This window comes from Lucilia cuprina, chromosome 3, assembly GCF_022045245.1.
Source record: "Lucilia cuprina isolate Lc7/37 chromosome 3, ASM2204524v1, whole genome shotgun sequence".
Taxonomy (NCBI): Eukaryota; Metazoa; Arthropoda; class Insecta; order Diptera; family Calliphoridae; genus Lucilia; species Lucilia cuprina.
In genome coordinates this window covers 25,255,680-25,278,965 of record NC_060951.1, presented here as the reverse complement: position 1 = coordinate 25,278,965, position 23,286 = coordinate 25,255,680, and the positions used below count along the sequence as shown (strand labels likewise).

The following is a 23,286-nucleotide window of genomic DNA, read 5'->3' as shown; positions in this document are numbered from 1 at the left end:
GAATTAATAGAATGAAAAGTACTCATCGACTTCTTCCTCACAATTTATATATTTGTAATTTAAAAACATATTCCTAAAATACCATTCAATTTTAAATCAAAGATTTGTTTAGATAGTTTAAGTATTAATTAAAAATATTTTATTATTATATTTATTACAGACATAAATTAGATTCATCTTAAAATTAAAGTTAACGAATTTTGAATTAAATAAAAAAACGTTAACACAGCCTAAAAGAAAATGTCAATGATATTTTGTGATTTTACATAATTTATTATATTTTATTTCTGTTAAATCATTAATAATTTTTTTTTTGGTGATAAATTACTACCATCATATTTTCTACCATACTCTCTCTTACTAATTTTCACTATAACTAAGTATTTTTCAAATATGTTCATATTCATTATCATTATTATGTTATTTTTTGTTTTTGTTTTGTTTTAAATATATTTGCATAAAAATACATTTGGGAAGAAGAAAAAAAAAAACATGGCAAATTTATTAAATAAATATACAAAATAATAACTAGCACATATACATATATGCATACATACATATGTATATGTATGTAAATACGTATAATTATTATTATAAAATATTAAAGTATAAACAATAAAAGAATATTTATGAAATTTGATTTTTTGTTCGGTTTTTAATACGAGTTTTTTCACAATACGAGTAGAATTAAATTAAAAATTAAAAAAAAAATCTCTCTTTATTCCCTTAAGGGATTTTCATTGAATAATTAATTAACCATGATTTTACACAGCTCTAGACATGCATGAATATGATTTCTGTTTTCTCTACTCTTGTTTTCTTCTGTTTGTGTGTGTCAGTGTGATTTTTTTAATCGTTCTGCTCTCGTTAGTTTCAACCATAATTTGTGGTTAATTTTTTTCTCTGTTTCCGGTTCCTCTACTGTGGCCATAATCTTTTCAATAAAATATAATTTTTGCAATATATAAGTGTGTGTGTGTGAAAGAGTTGAATTTGATTCCACTTTTATGTCAAACTGTATATGTATGTATGTGTGTGAGTTTAAAAATTAATTAAGTAACAGGGCTTTATAAAAAATAATATTATTTAAAATTAAAAATTTAAATCATAAATTTATATTAAAAGCTAAATTTGTTAATACCTCTTCATCGTCTATAACCTGTGTACGTGTTAGTTTTTCTATGTTTAAGTATTATTATATTATTTTGTATTTGTTTATATATGTGTGTGTTTGTGTTTTTTTATATATTTATATATATTATTCATTAATTAAATATTATTTATTTATTTGTTTCTATTTATAGCATAATGCCAAAGAAAGTTAAAAATTTGAGCAAACTGTACAATTTATACAAAAATCTATAACGTTCCAAATGTACGAAATTAAAATCCGCTTTGACATATTCCGCTTCCGGTTCGATTCAACTACATTTACGCGCTCGTCGTTGAAAACGTTTCATACGCAGTGACCATTCATCTTTCCACTCTAATACAACGGAACTTGGACCGATGGCCAAATAACCAGGTGCCGCCTCGGAGTCACGTCCCAATATTAAATATGATCTGAAAGATATAGATTAGAAATTTATTAAAAACTTTTATAAAAATGTTGCCTAAAAAATATCTCTATGAATGACTAAATTTTAATTATAACAACGGACTAGAACATATTTTAGTGGATAGATAATAATATCGACTGTAGACAAAACTATAGTTCAATTCTCAGGCTAAACTATCTTTAGAATATATACAAGTTCAGCCTTTAGACTATACAATAGTTTATATTACTACATTTTCCAGACTCAAAATTATAGCTCGTATTAATGTGTTGTTTCTAGATAACGTGTGAGTAGTTTGAGTTAAAATTTTACTTGTATTTTGTTTTTGTTACAATAACAAAATACAAGTAAAATTTGAACTCAAACTACTCGCTCGGTATCTAGAAACAGCACATAAGTTTTAGCCCAGACTACAGCTATAGTCCATACTGTAGTATCAGTCTACTCTACAGACTATAGACAATAGATTACAATACTGACAAGATTTCAATCCAGACTTACGAGTCGACTTTTCCTCAAACAATATTAGACTATAAACTAGGTATTGATCCAGACTATAGGTAATATATTAGTCCAGATTATAAACCAGCCTTCAGATTTCACAACAGTCTAAACTCATTCCGAACCATTGTTCAAACTAAAGTCATGATTATAAAGAGGACTTTAACCCATACTAATACTAGACTTTAAACCAAAAGTTATAGATAAAGACTTGAATATGATCAAAACTATAGACTATACTATAATATACTACACTCCATATCATACTCATAACTATAAAGTAGAGAATATACTAGAACATATAGCAGATTATAGTCAGAATACAAATCAGACTATAGTCCAGACTATAAACTAGATTAAAATCCAGACTATTGTCCGGAATATAGATAATAGTGCAGACTATAAACCACAATATCGTTTTATTCTAGACTATAATTCAGACTAAATACCAAATATTATAGACTACAATCTGTACCAAAAACAAAACCATAATCCAGGCTATAGACTAGATTATAGTTCAGACTAGAGAGTAGACTATAGTCTAAACTACAGAATAGAATACAAATCAGACTATAGTCCAGACTATAAACTAGATTAAAGTCCAGACTATAGTCCGGAATATAGATAATAGTGCAGAGTATAAACTAAAATATCATTTCAGACTATATTATAATTCAGACAAAGTACTAGATATTGAGTCAGATAATATTATAGACTACAATATGTACCAAAAACAAAAGAATAATCCAGGCTATTGACTAGATTATAGTTCAGACTAGAAAGTAGACTATAGTCTACACTATAGAATAGACTTTAATCCAAACTGTATACTAGATTTCAGTCCAAACTGTAGACTAGACTATAACCCAAACTAGACTTTTTCCCAGACTATAGATTAGACTATAGTCCAGACTAAAGTTCAAACTATAGCATATACTATAGGTCAAAGTATAGACTAGACTATAATATAAACTATACTATAATCCAGAGAAGATCAATATTGCCATTACATAGCACCCGTGATAGGGTAAGAAAATTCTGCTGACGCTAATTTTATACACATACACTATAGGTTAAATAGTCTATGGTAGTATGTGTGTGAGCAACACTGCTATAGTCTAGTCTATAGAATAGACTATAGTCCAATCTATAGACTAGACTACAATCTAGACTACACTTTAGTCTATATACTAAACTATATTACAGACTAAAGACTAGGTTATTATCTCGACTAGACTTTAGACTATGCTATAGTCCAGACTTTAGACTGTGCTATAGTTCAGACTATGGACTAATCTACAGTCCAGACTATAGAATCGGCTATAGTCCAGACTATAGACTCGGCTATAGTCCAGACTATAGACTCGGCTATAGTCCAGACTATAGACACGGCTATAGTCCAGACTATAGACTCAGCTATAGTCCAGACTATAGACTCAGCAATAGTCCAGACTATAGACTCAGCTATAGTCCAGACTATAAACTCAGCTATAGTCCAGACTATAGACTCAGCTATAGTCCAGACTATAGACTATGCTATAGTCCAAACTATAGACTATGCTATAGCCCAGACTATAGACTATAGAATAGGCTATAGTCCAAGTTATAGTTCCGAATATTAATAGATTGGATTATAGCCTAATCTATAATATGAAATGGTTTTAAAATATAGTATGGATTTTCTAGACTATAGATTAGACTATAGAATAGTCTGTTAAAATCTCAGAGTAGATGATTCTATAGTCTACCCTATAGGCTATATTCTAAGTTAATATTAAAAACTAAGATTTTATTTTAAATATTAACGAAAATTATGGTGCAAGATCATATTTTTAAAACAATTTTAAATTATACTTACTTATTCAATTTAATTTTAGGACACTGGCACTCCAAATTTTTACGCGGCACCAGCCACATCATGTGTCCCCTACTTAACATAGAACTTGTTGTGCCAGACATGGCATTTCGTTTGAATATCGTTTGTATATTAATTTCATATTTGAAAATTTCATTTTGTCGTTCGATGGAGAATTTCTCAGTGCTTATATCCTGTGAGGCACGATCATGGCCTATAACTTTTGCAAGAATAGCTATAATATAAAGAAAATGTAAATAATAAAAAAATGAATTACCCAAAATATTTAACACAACAAGTTAATTTTGAAAAATTTGCCTCAATTTAAAATTAAGCTATTATGGCTTTAATGTTTAAACACATAACAATAAAAAAACGAAACTTACCATAATCTTCCATACAGAATTTATTTAAATTTAATTTTTTTGGCGTTGCTTTACATTTGCCACAATCTGTTGCATGTTTGTTAAATATGAAATAAAAACAAAAAAGAAATTTAAAAATCAGTTTAATTCTTTTCTTTTTTTCTCACTCTTATATGATATAAAAATTTATATCATCATTAAAGTTTTTTTATATTTTTATGTTTTTTGTGATTTTGAAACTTACATTTTTTCATTTCCTCTGCTTGGGTGGGTTCTCTATATTCACTGACCGCTGCACTTTCAGCTTGTATCATATTTGCATTTGTTGGCACTTCTGTTAATTGGGTCGTACAACAACAGCAACAATATGGCCAACAATATATATACATGTCGTTTTCAAAATAATAATAAAAATCATCATCAATGGTGGTGATGTAGATGGTGGAATAAATGAATAAATGAATGAATGGTTTGAGTAGATTTTTGTATTGCAGTTGAATTGTTGGGTGTTGAATCAAATGAAATTAAAAGTATAGCATGTGCAACAAACAGCATCAGTAACAAAAGAGAAAAACATGTAAAAGGAGTAAAAAAATAATATATTAATAAAAAAATGTATATTTTTTAGTATTTTAAGAAGAAATACTCCCCACACACATACACTTACAGACATTATAGTAGTTTTAATTAAATTGCATTTTTTTTAAACAGTGACTGTCTAAATGACTGAAAGAGTTTAACTGTCTGTCCGTAACGTACTATCGAAGTATGTTATGTTTTTCATTTCTTTTTCCACTCTTTTAATTGTGTGTGTGCTGATTTTTTTAGTATGAGTATTCTTGTTTATTTCAACAATTATATTTTTCTATCACTACTTACTTATACAGGGTGCTACATGAGATCTGGTCTGTTGATAACCTCGTGCACAACGATTACAGGTTAAACCAGTTACTCCTTCTTTGCAAGGACATTGACCACTCAAATGATTGCAAGTTTTACCAGTTGAACCTACGGGATGACAGTCACAACCTGCAATTAAAGAAATTTGGAAAGATTTTTAATTAGAAATTAAATAAATTTTTAATCATATGAAAAATAAATAATTTAACTTCTAAAGTTTTGAAATTATTAAACAGTAAAAGAGAGAAAGCATAGTTTTAACTAGATTACAGTCATCTGAAGTCGACCAATAGAATTGAATTGATTCGACGAAGGAAGACTGGAAACAACTAGAATAGTATCGATTGGAGATGACTAGAATAGAGTCGACTAGATCATAGTAGTCTACTAGAATATAGAAGTCGACTAAAATTGGGTCTAATAGAGTCCTTTAGAAATGAGTTTAGAGTCAAATATAATAGTGCCGGCTATAGTCGACTGGTATAATGACTACTGGAATCGACTAGAATAGTATTGACTTTTTCCGGCAGGTTAGTTTCGACTGGAGTCGATTAGAATACAGTCGACAAGAACGAACTTAAATAACGTAGCATAGAATAAAGTTGGCCAGAAAAAAGTCGCCAAGAATAGAGTCGACTAGAATTGAATCGACAAGAATAGAACCGACAGGAATAGAATCGACAAGAATAGAGTCGACTAGAATAGAGTCGACTAGAATAGGGTCGACTAGAACTGAGTCGATTAGAACAGAGTCAACTTTAAAAAGTCGACTGAAATAAAGTTGACTAAAAAAATCGACCAAAAAAGTGGACTAGATCAGAGTCGATTAGGATATTCAACTACAATCAAATCGGTTAGAGTAGAGTCGATTAAAACAGAGCCGACTAGAACAGAGTCGACTAGCATAGAGTCAACTAGAACAGATGCGACTAAAAAAGAGGCAACTAGAACAGACTCGAACCGTACCTCTTACAGCATATCTACACTTCTAAATATTTCTTAACACTCAATTGTAAAGTTTTTATTTATTTAATTCAAAATCCACTTCAAAATTATTTCTATTCCATTTCATTTAAAATTTTGATTTTATTATTTTTTCGCAGTTTAATTGTTTTTCAAAAACTTTTGCAATAATGTAATTTAAATTCAATTAAAAACTAATTTTATAAACTAAATATCCAAAACACACTTTAATGGGCACACACCCCTACAGTGTTATCTAAATAAAATTTAATTTGTGCAAAACTGAAAAAACAAAAAAAAAAAAAAAAAAATTAAAAGGTCCATTAAAACGAACAGTGGCAACCTACAATAATAATTAAATAACATTTTTTCTGTGATGAGATATAAAACGAATTAAATGCCGCCAAAATAAAACATTTGAAAATAGATAAAAAACCACAAACGCAAATACATACATATATAAATTTAGTTTAAAACAGAGTTGAAAAAGAGTGAAGTCTACAAATTACTTTGGTATTTAATATTTATGCGATTTACATTTAGATATTTTCCCCATGACAAACTTCTTTTTATAAATCGTATTCGTGGGTCGCATAACAAATTTAACTTTAAAAATGATTTTGTGTGTTTTTTTTAGTATTTTATAAAAATTTCCTTTAAATCTCTGCCTTAGGTATTACTTAATTTGACCACATACACACCCACTTAATGACGTTTGGAGAATTTAACAAATATTTTTATTTTTTTTCTTTTCACTCCAGTAATAAAATCAAGTTTATTATTAAACACTTCCAAATGCTTCCATAAAAACACAATAGAAATCGACAAAAACAAAATAAACAAATAAAAAAAATACTCATACTTAAAACGAATAGAATGTAAATAATGAATAGAATAGGAAAATTTCAAAATGATTATTTTTTCCATTTCATTCTCGATATATAGAGACATTGTTTGTCAAAGTCAAAAGCACACTGGACATTGTACCAGCACCCCAACACAATGTTTTGGGACAAACAAAAATCCATTTAAAGACACATACATACTTGCAAAACATAGTTGAAACTAAATGGAATAACCGGAGCAGAAGTAGGAGTAAGAGGAGTATGTTGAGAAAAAAAATCAATGAATTGATGAAGTATGAATACAGACAGACAGACAAATTTATACTGTATGAAATGTGAAGTATATGTATATATCAAGTCCCTGTGTGGTTGTTCACATGCTGTTGCTGCCCCTGCTGTTGACGATGATGATGGATAAAGTACTTTGGTCTTTTATATGGTTTGGCTAGTGTCAGTCTCTGCATATAAAAGACCCAGATTTTCAAATTATTTTTGTCTTTTGCTAATGTTTTCATATAGAAATTTTTTCATCATATACATATATCTACGTGTTGTTATTAAGTATACTATAGATTCTAACAAAAACGAACAAAAGAAACTACAAAAAAATCGATTAAATTGGAATTTAGCTAAAAGTTTTAAGTTGTATAGTTCTCACAATATACACAATAACTTAAATACAAAATTTTTTAAAAAGCAGTTTTTTCAGGATTATTGAATAAAAATACCACTTAAATCCACCTTAATCGCTTAAAGTTTTTATTTTTATAGTTTTGCTACAAATTCTCTTAGCCATGACGAAAGTCATGTCTAACAGATTATTTAGTTGATGAAAAAAAGGAAACTTTTTATCTTTCCTTTTCCTATGAATTGCTAAAAAATGTTATTGTTTAGTTTTGACATTTTATTTGACGAATCATTGTGGATATCAGAGTGATGGGTGTGCTGCCGGTTATATTGATAAAATTTTTGGCAAATTCTTCAAGTATTTTTCTATTAATAATGTATATTTTGGGAATGACATTATAACAGTTTTTTTGTATTTTTTTAAATTAATTTAATAAATTTTTTGTTATAGCGATACGCAGTGGGGCTAAACGAAGTATTTTTATATAAAAAATAAAGAAAAAAATAAAATGGAGATTTTTTTTTTTTAAAATATATTTTCCAAAAATTTCTATAAAATAAGAAAAATTTTCCGAATTACCATAAAAAGAAAATTTTCCATAAAAAGAGAAACTTGCCGAAAAAAATGGAGAAAAATTACGAATATTTTCTAAAAAGAAAAAAATACAAAAATTAAAAATAGATAAGAAAAATTCTTAAAAAAATTTCTACAAAAAGAAATTCTCTATAAAAAAATCCGAAAATTAAAAAAAGAGAATTTCCTAATAAAGGTAAAATTTTCTATAAAAAAAGAAATTTTCAAAAAATTGTCTATTAAAAGAGAAGTTTTCCGAAAATTTTCTATTAAAAGAGAAATTTTTCATAAAATTAAAAAATTTTCTATATAAAGAGAAATTTTCGAAAATTTTATATAAAAAGTGAAACTTTCTGGAAACTTTCTTTAATAAAGAAAAAAGTAGAACTCTTACGAAAATTTTATTTAAAATGTGAAACTTTCTGGAAATTTTCTATGTAAAGAAAAATTTTACGAACATTTTCTATAAAAAGGGAACTTTTACAAAATTTTCTATAAAAAGAGTTATTTTACGAAAATTATCTATAAAAAGAGAAAATTTTCTTTAAGAAGAACCATTTTCTATAAAATAAAGATATTTTCTAAAATTTTTTATAAAAAGAGAAATTTTTGACACTTTTCTATAAAAGGAGAAATGTTAGGAAATTTTTCTATAATTAGAGAAATTTTCTATAAAAAGGGAACTTTCCAAAAATTTTCTATAAAAAGGTTAATTTTACAAAAGTTTTCTATAAAAAGAGAAATTTTTTTTAAAAAATATAAATTTTCCAAAAATTTTTTTCAAAAGAAGAATTTTCAGAAATTTTCTATAAAAAAAAGAATTTTCCGAAAATTTTCATAAATAGAGGAATTTTTGAAAATTTTCTATAACAAGAGAAATATTCCAAAAGTTTTTAATAAAAAGAGAAATTTTCCCAAAATTTTCTATAAAAAGAGAATTTTCAGAAAATTTTCTGTAAAAAAGTATTTTTCCTAAAATTTTCTATAAAAAAGATGAATTTTCGAAAATTTTCTATAACAAAGGAAATTTTGCAAAAAATTTTAATCAAAAGAGAAATTTTTCTAAAGAGAGATTTTTTAAAATTATCTATAAAATCATTATAAAGGAAATTTTTCAAAATTTATTAAAAAAAGTCAAATTTTTCTAAAATTTCCTGTAAAAAGAGTAATTTTTTTTAAAGAAATTTCTAAAAATTTTCCATTAAAAAGAAAATTTTTCAATCTTTTTTTAAATAATTTTATAAAATTTTATATGAATAAAAAAAATCCCAAAAAAAAAGAAAATTATTTTGAACATTTCCAAAAATAAAAATTATTTATTTTCTACTAAAAGAAATTTTTCGAAAATTTTCTATAAAAAGTTAATTTCTCGAGTATTTTGTACTAATAGAAAAATTTTCTGAAAACTTTCTACAAATGGAGAAATTTTTGAAAAATTTTAATAAAAAATCTATTTTATATAGAAAGGGACATTTTTCCAAAAATTTTCTCTTAAAATAGAAAAGCTCGAAAATGTTCTTAAAAAATTTAATATTGTGGAATTTTTTTTTAAGAAAAAATTAATTATTCTAAAATTTTCTATGAAAAGAAAATTGTATTTTAATGATTTTATGTAGACGTAGACTTCTGTGTAGTTTCCTTCAAAAGTTTAATACTATTGTTTATATAAGATTCAATCTAACGACTGACTACACGATTGGTGCTTACTACTTTCTAGTTACTCTTTCTTATTTTCGAATTTTCAATGGAAAAGAATCAGTAAATGCTTTTTTTCAAAATCAACATTACTTACGTTTGCATACTTTACGATGATTAAGCGGTTTTGTATTGTCTCTATAGAATCCTTCACGACAATAATGACAGTATCTTCCGGTTGTATCATGCTGACAATTATAGCAGACACCACCCGATACACGTCCAGATAATTTATACAATTCCAAATTGAAACGACAGCGACGTGCATGACCATTACATTGGCACACTAAAGGAAAGGAAAAGAGAAACAAAAAACAATATTAATGATTAAGATAATATTTTAAGAAAAGAATAAAATAAAATTTTTATGTAGAAAATTTAATAAATTTAATATTTTTGTATAAATAACAAACTGTTCAAATAAATTTTATTTATAATATTTTATCTTAACATTTTCTATCATTCCTAACTTTCAACACAAAATTTTCTTGACATTTCAAAGAATTTATTTAACAAGTAAAAATGTACTTTTCAATCAACAAAAATTCTTAAATATTTCGTAAAGTGCTTTATTTTTTTCAGAATTTGTGTTAAATTTTCGATTTTAAATTTTAAAAAATTTTACCTTTAATTTAAGTATTTGTGTGTAAATTGCTGTTTGAATTTACCACATGTAAAAATATTTAACAAATGCTGCAACAACTGCCAATACATTTAACACGCTTTACACATTCTTAGGAAACAGAAACGAGGGTTGGCAGGGAAGTTTGCTTTATAACAACAATTTTTTTCGAATAGTTTCGAACATTTTTAATAAAATGATAAATTTCCTAATTTATTTTTTAATAAGCGAAATTTTTCTCTAAAGAGAGAGAATTTCCGAAAAATTTCTATACAAAAATATTTTTTTTTTCGAAAATGTTCTATAAAAACAAAAAAATTTTCCAAAAGGTTCTACAAAAAAAGAAATTCTCCGAAATATTATAAAATAAAAAGATTTTATGTGTAAAATTCCTTTTGTACAAAAAGGGAAATTTAGCGAACATTATCTACGAAAATAAAAATTTGGCGAAAAAATTTAAAAAAAAAAAGAAATTTTCGAAAAAAAAACCAATAAAAAGAGAAATGTTACCAAATTTTGTATAAAAAGAGAAATATTTTGAAAATTTCCAAAAAAAAAAAAATAATAATAAATTCTTTTAACAAAAAAATTTCCGAAAATGTTTCACTAATAGATTTATTCCCCGAAATATTTCTATAAAAAGAGGAATTCTTTGAAAAATTGCTATAGAAAGAGAAATTGTCCTAAATGTTTCTTTTAAAAGAGAAATTGTTCGAAAAATTTATGTTAAAATAGAATTTTTTCGAAAAAATGTCTAAATATACAGAGAAAAATTTTTATAAACAAAGATACGTTTTCGGAAGTTTTGTATTTTTATAGAAAATTTTCGATAAAAATACAAATTTTCAAAAATTCAAAAATTTTACTATAAAAAAAGAGATAGTCCAAAAAAATTCTATCAAAATTTCTATAAAAACGATCACATTTCGAGAATGTTTCAAAAAAAAGAGAAAATTTTTGAAATGTTCTATAAAAAACAAAAATTTTAAAAAAAGAAGAAAAAATTTCATAATTTAGAAAAATTAGAAAATTTTCTACAAAAAAATTAAAAAAAAATTATAAAAAAAGAAAAAACTTCAAAATTCTTTTTTATAAAAATTAAAAATTTTCTATAAATTTTCAGTAAAAAATTTGAAGATTTTTTTTTTATAAAAAGAGAATATTTCGAGTTATTTTCTATAGAAAAACAAAATTTAGAAAGGTATTCTACAAAAGAAGAAAATTTTCTAAACGTTCCAAAAAAATTATAGCTTTTAATTTTTTTTGTTTTTTAAACAAGTAGAAAAGAGACGTCGGACATGATTGATCGCATAATTCCCTACACCATGAGTGTATTCATAAAATTATTTATATGAAATAGGGACCGAATGGACCGATCAATAAGCTTCGTCTTAGTGCCAAAACCACTTATGGTTAAAATTTTGTAAAAATATCTTGAAATTTTCGTTCTGTTAACATGAACAGCCAGCCAGTCGGACAGACAGACAGACATGTTTTAATGGGCACAGAAAGTGATTGATCAGTATATTTTAGGACCAATATTTTTGAGCGTTACAAATGTATATACGAATAATACCCTCTCCACTGTAATGGTGTAGGGTATAATTATAAATTTCAAAGAGCAATAAATTCCAGAGTATTTAATAAAAATTAAAATTTCAGAATATTTTTTTTTTTAAATATAATTGTTTGGATTTTTTTATTTGATAAAATAACATTGTATGCAAAACTATTGATTTTATTTTAATGATTCCAAATTTTGTTATGATCCTCGCTTTTGCATGCACCAGTAATCAAGTATTATGTGATGTATGAACATTTTGTTGGATAATCATATTGATGTTTATAAATGAAAATGTAATTGTAAACCATTACACAAATACATATGCAAATACTCATACACATAAACATAAAAGAAAATACATATACATATATACATATGTATGTATGTGTTTATAATATAATTGCAATTTGTGTACAACAACTATTCATATGAAGTCATGAAAAGGTGTTGATGGTTTTGGTTTTCAATTGACTTTAGTCATCACAGATACTTCACAGATACAATGATTATTGCACTCTATCAGTATGCCCATTAGTTTGTAAGTGGGTGTTTTGGTGTGTGCGTAACTATGTGTATCAAAGAAAGAATGTGTTTGTATGGAATTTTAAACTATAGAATAGAAAATTATTCACATTGAAATGGTATTATTGCTAGCATTGAACCTTGTAATTAAATTTAAAACCACAATTTTATTGTCAACCAATGGTGCGTGTGTCTATGTAAAGATAACCCAACAAGCATTAAAGTTATTTCTATCGATTATTTCACATTTTGATATAAATAAGAGAAAATGAATAACGTTTTCATACACATGAGAATTGTTCTGATTTCGAATCATATGTAGTTTGCGTTTAAACCTATTATGTTTGCTGGGTTATGTACATGATAGTATATGGTATTTTTGGTTTTATACTAAATATAAATGAAAATATTTTTGCAATTATTTTACACAGTAATAATGGTAACCAGCAAACATATATATACATATAAAAAATAACAAATAAATACATACATATGACACATTGAATGTATGGCAAATTAAAAAAGGTGTGAATTTAAATTGTTTTAAAACCAAAGGAATATTTAAAAATTTTAACAATTTAAATGTGTAAGGTAATTTTAAGCTTTTGAAACACAAACCGATTCATTTGAATATTTGTCGTATATTAAAATTGTAAAAAAATATTTTATACCAAAAAATTTTTAAATAAATATTCCTTAAATAACAATAAAAATGCATATTTTGATTTGAACAAATGTTGCTCATACTACCTGTGGTGCTAAATGACCTTTTCGTAACTTGGCCAAATAGATCTTGATACAGATCAAAAATACTCTGATCACAGTTATCTGCTTTAGTTGTCAGAATCATAAAAGTTGTTTGCATCAATAAAAATGAGCATTCTCATCGAAAATACAAGGCAGAGCAACAAAACATCTTTGAATCATTATTTTTTGGTTCTTAAACATTTAACCGTTTTTTCCTGATTTAAAACAGCATTAACAAATTGAAAATCTTTGCATATGATTAATAACTAATACCAAACAAACATGTCATCATCAAATGTTATCAATAGCTTTTTATTCCGGTTGAAAAACCATTTGTCAATTGATTCAGTTCTTTTTTTCTATGTCTGTACACTTTGTCATCAGCAATATTTTGTTAACTTTAGGAAAATGATCCCTAATGGCAGCAACTGAAACATTTTTAAGATTTTTTTTGCTAAATTACTTTCTATAAAACTAAAGTCAATTTGTCATTTTGCCAGCAGAAAAACATCAATCATGAAAGTAAAATTTTCCAGACACCCTTTAAAAGAAAACAGCAAAAATTAAAACTTTTGAATCAACACTTTTTTGAATAGCAAATCTCCTAATAAAAAAATCATAAAAAAAATTTTCTATAAAATTTTAAATCCTTAATCAACAGTAAGAGAACAAATTGTATTAAATAATTTTTTTAGTGCTCTGCCTATTACGGAATTAATCTATTTTAATGAATATTTATAAAATGATTTCTTCAATTTATGAATTTTAATTATTTACCCTCCCCCTCAATTTCAGCCCTTCACAACTAATGTTAATTTAAAAACATTTTCTGTTTATAACAATATTGATGACTTTTCAGCACATTTATGAATATTTAATGAATCTTTATTGTAGAACAAACATAAGCAGGGCATTGGCTTGCAGATGAGTAAGAAGATGGACTGTAAAAACTTATGATGAGTTAAGGGATGTTTGATAGAAGAGATGAGAAAAAATTAAAGTAAATCTTACCACTTAAAATATGCTTTTCATGTGGATTATTTGTATCTATTGAGTATTTCTTTTCAATTTAAATGATTAAGTATGCATTAACGCGAAAAACAATTGGCCAAAGCATGATAAAGAACATGGATATGAATGGAATATTAATATTCATAAGAGTTTTAAGTGGATTATAAGGACAACAATGGAACTGTTTAGTTATTCTTGAGTTGTTGTATGCTAGAGGCATGGGTAGAGGGAATTATGACCATAGAGATTTTATATAGTGGGTTGAAATACTGTGTGGGTGTTGTAGGAAGGAATGTGTGTGTATTAGGAAATATGAAGAAGATTTCTGTGGTGTAAGATAAAAATTTCGGGAGAAGGGAATTTCAACAATGTTGAACTCATGTAATATCTATAGAGTTTTAAATAAAAAGAACTGCAACAGAATTTAAACAGAACTAGAACAGAACTAACAGAACTAGAACAGAACTAGAACAGAACTAGAACAGAACTAGAACAGAACTAGAACAGAACCAGAACAGAACTAGAACAGAACTAGAACGGAACTAGAACAGAACTAGAACAGAACTAGAACAGAACTAGAACAGAACTAGAACAGAACTAGAACAGAACTAGAACAGAACTAGAACAGAACTAGAACAGAACTAGAACAGAACTAGAACAGAACTAGAACAGAACTAGAACAGAACTAGAACAGAACTAGAACAGAACTAGAACAGAACTGGAACTAGAACAGAACTAGAACAAAACTAAAACTAGAAGGAAACTAGAACAGAAAGGCAAAATCACATAACAACAGCTATTTATAGACTGTTCTACAACCGATCTAAACACTAGTTATTCCTTACAATAACTTTCTTGTTAAAATAAACACTTCATACATATTTATGTATGTGTGTATCCATTAAAACCTATAATTTAACGACAAATGAATAATTATACAAATGCATATTTATAATATTGTTAATGGTCAGAGGCAATTAAATAAATGACAAAACTCTGGACAAAATGCTAATTGTTGATTGTAGTATATTTCATTAATACAACAATACAATGTAGTAAGTATACAACGAACTAAAAGCAGACTCTAATAAATAATTCATAAACAAATATACAAATATAAATAATTCAATGAAAACTACAATAAAACATACCTACCCAAACAATCAATAAAGCAAATAGTAACAAAACACTTTTAGAAGCTAAAATAGGTATTTAGAATTTATAAATAAAATACATACAAATATGTAAAAGTTATGGCAATAATAACAATAATCATGAAAGCCAATATCAATTACAAATAATAATATTAATGATAATAAAAGTTAAAATAAATTCCGAACAGGCAATATAAAATTAATGATTATTGTTGGTCTTGTTTATAGGAAACAACAAACTATAACAAAACCTACACCTTTCCTAGAAAACTTAACCCCAGTACTAGCACACACATACACCTACTTAAGTGTATACCAACACAAATTTTACGCCGCGTTCAACTTAGTTGTAAAGGACATTGTTGTGGATGATATTGTTGTGGGGGCAACAAAAACAGGAAATCATAATGATGACAATGACTTTTAAGTCTTATAACAAGAAAATAATAATGTGAACAATACACGGCGCAACATAACGATAAAATTCACAAAGTGTAACGCCTTCTGTTTCATCATAAATATCATTACTTAAAACAAAACTCAAACTCTTGCTTTAATATAATTTAGAAGGAAACACGACGCAGCGTTAAAATAAAATGTACATTAATTCCTTTGAGAATACACCAGTCAGACAGACAGTCAAACAATTAAACAGACAAACTTTGGCTGGAAATACTAATAAAAACTTACTATTCACTTTCAGTCGATACAATTGTTAAAGTTAACTTAAAACAATTTTAGTTTCTTTCTTAAAAAAAAACTCAGTTCAAAGTCAATTCTAGACTATTGTCAAGACTATGTAAGGTTTAGACTATACTAAATACTATAATTCAGACTATAGTAAATACTAAAGTTAGTTTGAAAAGAGGATATATACATCAAATAATAAGAAATACACCTAGGCCTCCATTAGACCTGTTGTGAGCTCCTAAACCAGTGCCTTAGGCAGGAATCGAACCACCACCTCCGCTCTACCAGACTAGAACACTAACTAATAACCTACCGGATACCAAGACTATATAGTCAAGGTTAAAACCAAGACTAAAGTTAAGACTATGGTCAAGAATATAATTAAGATTATATGTAATCAAGACTCTAGTTAAGACGAAAGTCAAGATAATAGTTAGCACTATATCCAAACAGTTAAGAGACGAGACTGTCTATATTGTATCCCAGTTTATAGTCTACACTATATTCCGGATAAAAGACAGTCCAGACTAAATTCTACACTGTAGTCTAGACTGAAATCTACACTAAAGTCCAGGCTGAAGTCTATACTATAATCCAGACAAACGTTAAGACAATAGTATACAGTCCAGACTAAAGTCTTATCTATAACCCAGACAATAGTCTACACTAGAGTTCAGACTATAGTCTACAATATAGTCCAGATTACAGTCTATAGTGCACCATGCTGTTGCAAGTACTTTTCTTTTCAATAAAAGTAGAAACAAAAGACTGTAGTCTACACTAAGTACAGACTATGATCTACACTATAGACCATACAATAATCTAGACTATAGACAATACTATAGTCCAAGCTATAGTCCGTACGTGGAGCTTAAAGAAATCAATAACATTTTTTGCTATCCAAACAATTATAAAGCCATATCATTTGTTGCTACTTTTATTGAAAAGAAAAGTACTTGCAATAACATGTTGCAACTCAAATGAATTGGAAATTAAAGAAGGAGCAAAGGTAAACAATAAAAAATGTGTAATGTAATATTAACAAAAGACCTTCTATAACAATTAAATCTTATAAAAGTTGCCAGGTAAAATATAACCTGGCTTTCCCAACAAAAGACCTTTAACATAAAATGTATTAAAAAACGCAAAAAAATAAAAAAACAGAAAAATACGAAGAAAAATTAATAATAAATAAATTGACAACAATGTGGGTAATGAAATTTACTTTAAGAGTTGTGGCAGAGTCATACATACATTGGTGCACTTATTGTTTAAGATAAATATTGATACAATATGAAACGACAACATGGTTTTGAGGAACAATCAACCAAACACTCAGTCAGAGTCATCTATACTGAACAACAATAAGGATGAACGAAAAGAAAAATTCGAAAAAAAATTTGTGAAAATGAAGGAAAAGAATAATGAAGTTAAAGTGTCATGGAGTTGTAGTTATGGCTAAGAGAAAAAAATATTATTTCTTCCTAATAGTGAGTGGGAGGGTGTTGTTTATTATTTTTTTTTTTGTTGGTTTGTCATTGTTGTATTATATATTTTTTATAGGTATATAGAGGTATATTGTTGTTAAATAAGTGAGTATCATTGCAATAATTTTCCTTTTAAAATCATAATGACGACATCGCTAACAACAACAGCAGCAATAATAATACGTACAATAACAGCATCTACGATAAAAATAATGATGATACAGATAAAATGCGAAGTACGAGAATTAATATTGCAAACTTTGGAACACGCAACAATAACTAAAAACAGGCACTAACATCAATAAGTTGAAAAAAGGGAGTTTTACACTCTCAACAAAAAAGTTATTATGTATTGTTGTGACTTGATCTGTCAAACTGCCTGTAATATAAGGAAATGACTGTATAGCATAGTGTTTTTTTTTGAAAGGGTATGTTTCAAGAATATTTAATAGAAATACAAAATATATGTGTCGAGGAGTTAAAAATAAAAGATTTTTCAGATTCAGAGTTTGGCTATAAAGATGCATGAGAAATTTTAAAAATGTAGTAAAAAATACAAATTTAGTACTAGGGGTAGGAATTTCTACCAATTTTGTACTTTTTTCATAAAACATTTAATGACTTAATGATATGAATACTTAATGGTGGGGTCCTAATAAGATATATAGATTACATCAGTAAGAAGAAACAAAATCCAAAAGAGGCTGAAAACGGAAAATTTGATTTTGAGAAATTTATTAAAAATACAAATTTAGTACTATTGGGATATTTGATCATTTAAAGGTTAAAAATTGTACTTATTTTGTACTGTTTTCAATTATGGTTGGTCACTCTGATATTATGGAACTTTTTGGGATAAAATTGGTACATAATACTTTTGAAGAGAAAAAAAATGTACCATAAGAGAGTAAAAACGAGAAATTTTATTTTATTTACACTCATTGATCCAATTTCGATAAAATTTAAAAAAGCTTATGTTCCTTCTTGGAACTCCGGTTCTAAAGACAACATTTGGTACTTTTTCGTTCTTTAATTGGTACTTTTTAACTTTTCTATAATATTTTACCCAGAAACCCTAAGCAAATCAGAATCTCTATAAGGGAATTTATTGGTACTTTTTGTTAAAGATTTAGCACTCTTTGGGTCTTCAATATTATTGTTCGTGAAACATAATTTAAAGCAGACTGAGTTCTTAGTGAATGGAAATCTATAGGAATGAAGTTTTGGTAATTGTTCTTTCTACAAAAAGACACATTTCTTAATATTTTGTTAATCTCTAAAAATTGGTTTTATGTACTTTTTCGTTATTCATCGGGTGTTTTTTATGAGTAAAAAAGAATCCATAAAATGGTAATTTTGGTACTTTTTCATACTTCTAGTGGTACTTTTTCAGATTTCTATTAGACAGTAAACATTGAATCTAAACAAGCAGGATCATAGCTAAATCAAGATATAAAAGGGTACTTTTGCGTTGATTAACTGATACTTTTTTTGTTTCTTTAATATTGAACCAAAATAAGTCCTGAGTGTTAATAAAAATCTGTGAAGAAAGATGTATTAGTACTTTCTGAAATTTATATAATATTGAACATAGAAACATTAAAAATAACATGCAACATCATGATTGTTGACAATTTATTATTTTCTTAAAATTTTCCTTCTTTGACTGTTAATTCTTGAATTTTTAGTAATTCATAATTAGAACAGAAACATAAAATCAAATTTATAGAGTTCTGATATAAAATAAAACTGTTCGGTATGTTTTCGTCCTTTAACCATTACTATTTTAAAATTTCTGCAATTTTCATTTTTTTCTCGAATTTAGTTCTTTATAGAATTAACAGTTATGAGAGTTTGGACTCTTATAGAGTGATCATATCTACGATTTTCCAACACAGACATTATAAAGAAAGCGAAACTCCAGCATTGCTGTGCATCTTTAGATCTAGTTCTTAATATTTTATTAATAAAAGAAAATATATTTGCCTTAACTAATTTTTGCATTGTTGAATATTATTCTTTATTAAATAAAACTAGTTTTAGTCAAGTTATCATTCTTCTTAACGCTTATCAAAAACACATAGAAAACAATGTGGGTTGTCTATAATCTTCTTTTAAGTTGTTGTTAAAACCTTAAACAAATCAAACGCTTCTAATCATTTTTACAACATTACAACGTTATCAAACTACAACTTTATATTTTTTCGCCACAACTTTTTCTTACACTTATCCAGTTACAAGTAAACTACAATGACAATAAATCTACTTTTGATCAGTCATTCAGTGGTCAAGGCGTACCATTACAACTTACAAATGACAGCAAGAGCAACAAATACTTGTAAGGAAATAAAAAAAATATAAGAATAAGATAAATAATGAAAGAAAGAGGTGTTTTTCCAGACAACCACTTTGAGGTTTTAATACAATATTATTGAATTTTATGATTTCACAATAGTATTGCAAACATGACTCACTCACAAAAGTGCTTACTTAGATTCAATTGAGTTACTCGTGCCAGGGAGAAAGAGAGAGAGAGTGCAAATATTGTATATATATGGTAAAGATAAATTTAACACTTGTTATAACTTTATTAGCATCATTATTTGAACACAAGTAGGTGGTATCGGAAATCAAGGTGTGGGTAGTGATACTGTTAACCTCATAACACATGTATTGAAGTATATATTGCCAATAATTTGGTTTAACTTTTTCCCTAGTTCTTTTTCTACAACGTTCATTTTTTGCTTAGTAACTCTACCTAAAACTTCATACGTATGGCAATAAATAATGTTTTAAGCGGATTATAAGCATTTATGATTACACATTCCTTACAGACACTCGTTATATTGCAAATAAACAACCTTAACTCAAACGATTTTATAATGGTCATTCAATGATGGCCGGAAAAAAGGCTCATAAATGAAAATAACGTTAACTTAGCTCAATTCTTATGTATTTTTTTCTGACTTTTTTTTATTAGGCTTATATAATATTAGTATAAAAATGCTGAATTTCCTTGGTAAATAAATCGTGTCATTTTCGTTTTAATGACCATTTTGTTAGATGGCATTTACGTAAACATTTCTTTACACAACATAGCCAATTAGTGTTGAAATACTTTTCGTTATTTCTTTTCCATCATAAATCTACGAATTCTAAGAATTATGTTCAATTAAATAGTTAATAAAAATTTGTTATCTTTAAATGATTTTTGTTAGCTGCTAATAAATAAGATTTGTGGTAAAAGTTGTTTGGGAATTTTAGTGTTAGAAAAGTGACATTAAATTGTCATAGAAGGAATATTTATTGGTAATTTCTTTGTATATTTACTACCATTAAGAAAATGTATGAAATGTTTAAGATTAGAAATTTTCGAATACTTTGAATATGTGGAGTAAATCGATAAAATGCGCAATGCGCGAAAATGCTGGGAATACTTTTATAGACAAGCTATAGAAGCCTAATAGTGGCAGTCATACGAATCAAGTTTGCAATTGGACACTCTAAGTATCTCTAAAAGTTTATAAGAGCTATATTTAAAACGCAGCTGACTTGATGATTTGAGAAAACCGAGCACAAACGTTGGAAGACTGGAAGTCAAATTTCAGCAATCGGGCGTCGCTCAGATGTTGAACCGTGTTATTGGGTATATATGAACGTTTATAAAATTCTTTTACTTAACCCTCTGGGACTGGCAGACACCAGAAAATTAAAATTTTTCAATTTCTACCTTGTCAATCTTGTCAATAAACACACCCAGTAAAAACTTTCATTACAATGTAAGGGGTGCTAATATTTACTTACACAATAGCATTTTAAGTCATTATTTTAACACGGTGATGTCATTGTAGGCAAGTACTTACAACAAACGATTACAAGTAATTAGAAAAAGTTGTCATTGAAAATCGCATGAAGAAAACGTATACAGCTCCTATATCTTTACTGGTAAGTTGACTAATTAGAAAGTATTTATATAATACATTATTAGTAAGACCTTATTAGACTACTTCTATGAAATGCAGGCGATATCTAGTAGTCATTAAAAGGTATGTTGTTAGGTAAGTATTTACAATTAAACGGCCTTACCCAGTTTGTGTTGGGGAGTTTTACATGCATTGTCGTGTCAAAGTTAAAAAAAAATATTATAATATATAAGAACCTAGACCCTTAAACTATAAACAGAAATAGTTTAAGAAGGTTTCAAAAACAGATCTAAGAAAAGCTTTCAAAAAATGGTGTCTAGCAGACACCACGTCAGTAAAATAGTCATATCTGTTGTGCTCCTTAGAAAGGCTTATAATGTATAAAATTGGATACAATTAGAACCCAAGACTTTTACGCTATTGATCCAATTGATTTAACCGCACCAACATCTCCAACTTACCAGAGAAGGAAATGCGAACAATTACCAGACAATAATCTTAGGTCAATCGATCTAGAGCGAATTCACAGAGATCACGACTGCAAGAAGTTTTTAAAACAACATTAACGGAAAGGTAAAAATAGTGACAGATCTTTTTATCTGATGACTTCTGATAACAAGGCACAATGTTCGATTCTCTTTCTTCTAATATCGTATCATTTGACAGACCAAATAATTTCTTCGCTCACATCTCAACAACGATATTACGAGGTGGTATATGCACCGTATCGAGATTAAAATTTTAAAGACAGTAGTTTTGGAGCGAAAGTGTCCTAATAGTCCATATTTTTTAACAGCTTACTTTTGGCAATCCACAAAATTTCCCCGGTCGTGGCAGAACGACAACGGTTAGGGCTTAAAAGTCCGAAGACACAGTGGAATTAAAGCAAAAGTGTGCTAATTACGATATAGGCGATTACGATTACTCTATTCGAATTCGAAGTTCCTTCAAGTTGACTATGATGCCAGATATAGTGTTAAAGTAAAACCAGTGTCTAGCTCAAAGGAGCAATCTGTCCATATTTTTTCTTTTAAACTTAAAGAAATATTGGGGCTTCCATGGACTACAAATTTTCATATCGCTAATTATTTCTGGGACATTAGTGTAGTTGATTCAGTAGGGAACTATAATAGGATCATTCATAATGGAATTACATTGGGAAAGTCGGAGAAAGGTCTTATAAAACATTGAGTCGGGGTTTAATATGTGTTAAGAAAGTTTATTCACCACAAAAGTGAAAGTTTAGCTCCATTGTGCGAGAAAGAGAAAAAAATTCTAGAAATAATTATAATAACACAAGTTAAATAGAGAGAGGAATCAGGGTGGGTATATTTCTAAGAAGTTTTAAACTGTAAAGTAGTACAATTACAATAGTTAAAAATCCTTTCCATAATTTTAATAAGGATTTCAGTTGCAACATTACTTTAATAAATTAGTTTTATTCTCTTTAATTGGAGATGAGTGAGCAAACATTATTGAAGCTAGAGAAATGTTCGTAATATCATACACTTCTAGTTATATGTTCGTTGTGTTCGTTTTTGACAGTTTTCCCTAAAGGTTTATTTTCCTTAAGCTCTCGAATAATACACATAGTTATAAAACTAAACAGTATACAATTCTATAGATAAAGGAAGAGAACATATGTTTATGACAATAATAATCTTTAAATATAACAAAACTGT

The 23,286-nt window shown here is 27.3% G+C and overlaps 1 protein-coding gene across 1 annotated transcript in view; it reads right to left on the bottom strand.

Annotated features, from left to right (window-relative positions):
* Positions 1-672: 672 nt before the first annotated feature.
* LOC111690372 (netrin-B) overlaps positions 673-23,286 on the bottom strand; it is a 187,875-nt gene continuing 165,261 nt past the window's right edge. Inside the window, exons 2-7 of the mRNA XM_046945478.1 lie at positions 9,982-10,170; positions 5,160-5,309; positions 4,525-4,614; positions 4,302-4,367; positions 3,919-4,150; positions 673-1,563 (exon numbers count right to left, since the gene is read on the bottom strand). Of these exons, the coding sequence (XP_046801434.1) occupies positions 1,422-1,563; positions 3,919-4,150; positions 4,302-4,367; positions 4,525-4,614; positions 5,160-5,309; positions 9,982-10,170 (869 nt within the window). The 3' untranslated portion in view covers positions 673-1,421. The remainder of the gene's footprint in view (positions 1,564-3,918; positions 4,151-4,301; positions 4,368-4,524; positions 4,615-5,159; positions 5,310-9,981; positions 10,171-23,286) is intronic.